This window comes from Ricinus communis, chromosome 7 (genome assembly GCF_019578655.1).
Source record: "Ricinus communis isolate WT05 ecotype wild-type chromosome 7, ASM1957865v1, whole genome shotgun sequence".
Taxonomy (NCBI): Eukaryota; Viridiplantae; Streptophyta; class Magnoliopsida; order Malpighiales; family Euphorbiaceae; genus Ricinus; species Ricinus communis.
This window is the reverse complement of record NC_063262.1, coordinates 15636501-15642949: the sequence shown is the minus strand read 5'-3', so window position 1 is coordinate 15642949 and position 6449 is coordinate 15636501. Positions and strand designations below refer to the sequence as shown.

At 31.3% G+C, this 6449-nt stretch overlaps 1 protein-coding gene across 1 annotated transcript in view; it reads right to left on the bottom strand.

Moving 5' to 3' along the window:
* Positions 1-765: 765 nt before the first annotated feature.
* LOC8287618 (translation factor GUF1 homolog, chloroplastic) overlaps positions 766-6449 on the bottom strand; it is a 28778-nt gene continuing 23094 nt past the window's right edge. Inside the window, exons 18-22 of the mRNA XM_015715580.3 lie at positions 3192-3279; positions 2820-2897; positions 2050-2125; positions 1707-1747; positions 766-954 (exon numbers count right to left, since the gene is read on the bottom strand). Of these exons, the coding sequence (XP_015571066.1) occupies positions 859-954; positions 1707-1747; positions 2050-2125; positions 2820-2897; positions 3192-3279 (379 nt within the window). The 3' untranslated portion in view covers positions 766-858. The remainder of the gene's footprint in view (positions 955-1706; positions 1748-2049; positions 2126-2819; positions 2898-3191; positions 3280-6449) is intronic.

The following is a 6449-nucleotide window of genomic DNA, read 5'->3' as shown; positions in this document are numbered from 1 at the left end:
TTTTTTTTTATATTTTTGTACCTTGAAAATTATATTATAAAATAATTTACATTCAAATTCTGTAAAACATTTTGACAATTGAGTTCAAAATAAAGTAAATTTGCTACAAAAACAGTCTTCTCGTTAGAATTAGAAAAAGAAATTGAACATCTCTTTCTTTAAATTTTATAAAAATTAATGACCAATATTATATGAAATCTGAGTTAGTAAAGAGTAAAATAGTGATGGAATCACAAGTAATTGATACCAAATAAATGAACTAATTTTTTTAACAATATTAATAAATCTGAAAGCAAAATACCAACTTTTAAGCTCTCAAAGTACTAAAGTATCACAAAAAAAAAAATACAAAATCTTTTATGATAAAAAAATTAAACTACACAGTTAAATTTAGTCTATTTTTATAAAAAGTAGTCTGAAATTTAAATAAAAATTTGATAATTAAATATTATATTAATTTATTACACAAAATGTTTATTTTTATTTTAAATTTAGTAATTATTTAATTTTTTATTACGTGGACAATATCGTTGGAGAAAAACTAGTGTTTTAAATAGAGGAGAAAAACAGAACCTGTTAGAGATTGAAATAGAGTATCGTTAGCAATAGCGTACAAATCTTTAGCAGCAGCTTCAAGAGGGTTTAAAGATTTTATCTCAAAAGAAAAAAAGGTATAAGGATTTTTTTTTTTTTTAATTCTTGAGCAGTTTACTGACATCTTATATTTGTAGGACCATGGCTAGCACAAAGGATAAACAGAAGAGATAAGACATAAAAATGGCACACTTTCTTTTCCGTCCAAATATCAAATTGCATTAACTGGAAGCATATTACAAGCAAGCCGGGGAGTTATAATTATCATAGTACCTTCTTTTCAAGTTTCAACACGGCCATGAAAGCTTCTTGAGGTACATCTACCTTACCTATTGCCTTCATTCTTTTCTTCCCTTCAGCCTGATAAAGGAAAGACATGAAAACATGAAAATAAGTTCATGCAAATCCGCAATTCATGTAACAAGTATCTTAAATCTACTCGATATATGTCATTAAAAATTTGATTCAAGAAGGATATAATAAAATTGACAATCAGTAGCAACTGAGAGAAAATGGCATGAAAACAAGGGAATATCTGTTCCAATTATATAACCATTTATATGCATATTGGTCCCGTCTTCAGTGCTGCTGCCATGCTACAATGATAACTAAAGAGATGAGATGCTGACAGGCACAGGTGATACCCAGCTTGATTTATAACTGATTCATTGGTTTCCTTTCTTTCTTCATATAATCAATTTGGCCCCTATTTCCACAGACTGTCAAGTTTCCAGGTCGAGTATAACAGGCAACAGGCAGTGAACTAAGAAACATATGTCACATCTTAAATAAATTAAACATGGACCTCTTAACAAAATTTGCAATGCTGACCGGTATTTGCAAACTTTGCTGCATAGGCCTGTTTGAATTTTTGTTGGCTGTTATAAAGCAGGTTTATTTTAATAGATTGATTTTTTTTTTAAATGCTTTCATCAAATATACTTTTGAAAAAAACATCAATTCACCTGCTTTTTTTTTTCAACACTTGAAAGAAAACAAGAAATTTTTAAATTGCACTTTTTGTCCACCGCAGTTCTGAACAAGAAGGGGTCAATGATCTCTTCATATTTCACCAAGAGATCCTATATTTGATATCTTAGAAACTAGCATACCTGTTTCTTGAGCAATTTCTTCTTCCTTGAAATGTCCCCTCCTACGAAATAGGAAAAATAATGTTCATGTATAAACTATTAAGACGGATAGTTTAGCTTATGCCTTATCCTAGCTTCAATAAAAATAACAAATTCAAAGAAATAAATAAATAAATAACCTGGAAGAAGAACCCAAAAAAATAAAACAAGGGGAGAGAGAGCAAGAGAGGATGAGCCTCCCATGAAAATGAAATACAAATACAGAACATGGAAACAAGTAAATAATCATCAAACAGCTACAATATTCTCCTTGAGAGAATTACTGAACTTACAGAATGTTACCATTGAGTTATAGATATCTTACCATAGCATTTAGCCAAGACATCCTTCCTAATTGCTGGTAAGGCTTCACTGGCAATAACTTTTGAACCTATGCATGCCTGTAACAGATTAGAGATATTGTTAGTACAGACTTCGATATCTCTAAACCACAATATTGTGGATGCTTAGAATATTATGAAGCGAAAGTCAAAGAAGCTATTGAATCATAATTCAAATCATGCATACATCTCACATCGACGTAAAAGATTGCAAATTACTGCATTATTAACAGGATAGAGAAATTATCATCACAGAAACAAATAAAAACGGCATAAATGCTACAAGAACTAAAATGGATACAGTACAATTTTCTACTTCAAGAAGTAAACAGCAGCTTTCATGTGTCAGTGACAAAAAGCAAATACACCATTTTTAGGACACAACTGGGGTGGAAACATATGACCTAACAATTCAATTTGTCCATAATTTATAAATGAATAGAAGCATAAAGTTACAATCTTGCAGATCCCACCAAGTTGACTGCCATAACATAATCTGAAGGCAAAAGTTCTACTGGTTACGCAATCAAGTCAAAATTGACAGAGCTGAGCAATTAAAAAGCCAACATGTTAAGAATACGAGGCTTTGACCAGTTGACGGTCTTTAGTTTAATCAACTGTCCTAATGGAATTTGATAACAAGATTTCAAGCAGAATTTCTTCATAGGAGAGGAAAAGTTTCGGCAGATCAAACAGGGATCTTAAAGTAACTAGCAGCACAGTAACATTAGCAGCTAAAAGAACTAAAACTTACTTGGATGGGCACTTTAAACATTTGTCGTGGTATAAGCTCTTTCAATTTTTGAGTCAAAGCCCTCCCCACAGGATATGCCTGTGGAAATCATTTAATATCAAATACTCTTAACAATTCCAAGAATTTATATCATGCAACATATCCTTTATGTGAATATATGCAAACCAAAATGAGAGCTGAAAATTTGCCTGTAAAGGTTCTACAAAGTGCAAACTAGTTAAGAAAATACAAATAAAAAATTCTACTTTTACATGTCTTTTGAGAAAGTTTCTTCAGTTTACTGAGCTTCTGATAAAATAGATTCATATAGCCACATTATGCATTTGCTGCTCTTCTAATTTGTACACAGTTAATTTAAATGACTCAGTTTACCTTATCCTTGTGCACAATAGTAGCCAATGGTTCCACCGGATCGCCATTTATCTGAATTTCAAGCTTTATTAAATCACTTTCCTTATATCTGCCCATCAAAATGAAAATGTATGTATAGTGCCCTCATTGCAATATGGAGACACCATTGGAAAGCTTGAGAAGTTGATGTCATGAAAGCAAGATAAACATAATGTAAAATTTACAATGTTTAAGGTATGAATTCATTTTCCAGAATCCCACATTAACAATAGCCATGAAAATGACAGTGGCAAAAATAATAGCACTTCACTTCTACGTGGCCATAGAGAAACTATTCTTTAAGTTACACCAGGTCATGTGGAGAACATATTCGTGCATAAAATGTTAGAAAGAAAAAAAAGAACTCCCTTTTATCAGTTAATAGCATGAGATAAAGAGAAAAAATAAAAATAAAATGAAAACAGAACTGAAATATAAAAGCTAAACACTATTGTGTCCCTTTACAACTCAAACTACCCTTCAAAAATCCATTCTCATCATTTCTTTCAAGTTTTATCCCTTTCAAATGGTTAGAAGCGTGTAAGATCTAATTTGGACCAAAATGGAGGAATTACAAGACCATAAAGAAAAAGGAAAAGGTCCAAATTTGACCCTACCGTTTACCTGTTTTGTCACATTAGAACTTAAAATTTTTTAGCTCAAATATGACCCCATACTTTTAGATACAGAGTATTTAAGCTCTCCTTCTAACAAAAAATTGTTAAATAGGTTTTAGTTAGATCCTACACAGGGCAAAAACACTTAATTTGCCTTTTTTATTTTATGTTTTTCTTCTTTATCTTATTTGGGTCCCACCACTCTCTCACTTCTACTACCTCTTATTCTCTTCTTCCCCTACACCTAACAAGAAACATTCCAAAATGCTAAAATGCAAATATATCAAACTCTACAATTATGTTTAGGCTTACGTGAAAAGACTTGGCAAGAAAGAGCCCAAACAAATCTAATTATGGCATGCATGAACTCTCCTATCCAAATTACTCATTTTAGTTACATTATGATTATCTTCATTCTTGACAGATGAATAACCATTCATGAAGTTAGAGAATATAATACTTGTACAGAAACTGGAAATTTCTCAGTTATAAGTGGCATATTAGTACATAAAAGTCACAACTTTTTCCGAAATTGCAATCAATTATCTACCTACAGAAATAAACTGAACTAAACTATATTACTTCACTTTAGACCTACTTTAAGTTAAACCCATTTAGTAATTCGTATGTGTGTGTATGTACAGATAGAGATCCACTTGTATTTGTAAAACTAATAAGTTATTCACAAGTTATAAATCATTGATTTGTTTTTATAATGGGGATCAATCTTCTTTGAACTAGTTTTTGGAAATAAGTTCTACTCAAGTCCACCTGTTATGGTATCAGACCCAGATTTTTGTCTACAATGATGGGTCAGAACTCAACCCATTTGTATATCATGCTAAGGGCGAGGAATTGTATTTGTCCCACAACGCTAAGTTACTAGCTTGTTATATATATGGATTAGGTAACATCTTCCTTCGAGCTAGCTTTTGGAAATGAGTTCTACCCAAGTTCATTTATCACGGTATCAAAACCAGATTTTTGCCTGCAATGATAGGTTTAGACCCAGCCATTTGCATGTCATACTTTGCGTAAAGGTGTTAGAAGTTGTATTCGTGCCATATCGCTATGCTAGCTTTTAGCAATGAGTTCTAACTAAGTCCATTTATCAATTTTTATCAAATAACTAATTTAATCTATATTTTTTAAAAAGAGTTCCTTATTACTAAATAAATAAGCTATTGGTTAGATAAAATATTCCACTTAGATTTTATTTCCATAAAAAAATGTGATCATTTCTTTGAACATTATTAACATTCTCTTCTTTATTTTTTATTTTATATTCGTCTAAGTATGTGAAAATGCGAAAATCTTATATATAAAGAAAACAAAGATCTCATTGATAGTTCATAATTCAACTACTTGAACTAAATATGGAGAAAAGATATCTATTTGACAAACAGGCTTGGGTAGAACGGATTCCCATAAACTAGCTCAGAGGAAGAGAGTGCCTAATCCACATATATATAACAAAGCAGCCCACTAACTAAGTGATGTGAGATAAATACAACTTCTAACACCCTCCCTCACGCTTAGCGTGACATACAAACGAGCCGAGTCCAAACCCATTATCGTTTAGCGTGACATACAAATGAACCGAGTCCAAACCCATCATTGCTGACAAAAGGCTGGCTCTGATACTATGACGGACGGGCTTGGATAGAACTCATTCCTAAAAGCTAGCGCAAAGGAAGAGGGTACCCAATCCACATATATATAACATAGCAATCCACTAACTAGGTAATATGGAACAGATACAACTTCTAACACTATCTAAAGGCTAAGATGGAAACTCAAAACAGATAGTAAAGCAAAATAATACCTCGCTTTCACTATTTCAGAGATAAAAGAACGCTATCTTTCACCCCAAATTTTAGTAGATACTCAAGAAGCATCAAAATAAATATGAATCTCTATGGCTCCAAATCTAAATAAGAATAACAAACAGAAAACTCTATAATTTTAGAGAAAAATTTCCTAAGACACTCTAACAAATTGTAGGAACTTATAGACGAACAATTAATCAATGAAGAAACTCATCCCACCCCATTACTTTTCATATTTCAGAGATAAAAACACTATCTTGCAACCCAAATTCTGTTAGATACTTAAGAAGCATCAAAATGAATATGGATCTCTATGACCCAAATTTAAATAAGAATAACAACAAATAGAAAACTCCAAAATTTTAGTAACAAAATTTCCTAAGACACTCCAGCAAATTGTAGGAACTTATGGACATAAACAATTTATCCATGTACAAACGCATCCCGCCCACATTACTTTGTTACTCAGGTGTTGAAGCGATATGGAGAAAGATAAACCTCTTATGAGAAGCAGTTTTGTTGGGCACACTTTATTAAATTGGAGACTATGAAAAACATAATATAAAGATCACAAAACAATAGGTTTTAAACATACCTAAAATAAAATGAGCCGTTGAATAAAAACAAAAAAAAAAATGGTTTATAAATTGTATATAACCATAAATTTTTACACATACATAAGTGTATCCTCCTATACATATGGACATATACAATTAAGTTTGAGTTGAACTTAAAAAAAAAATAAAATAGAATAAACTGTAAATAACTATTTATGTTATATAATACTTTAACCC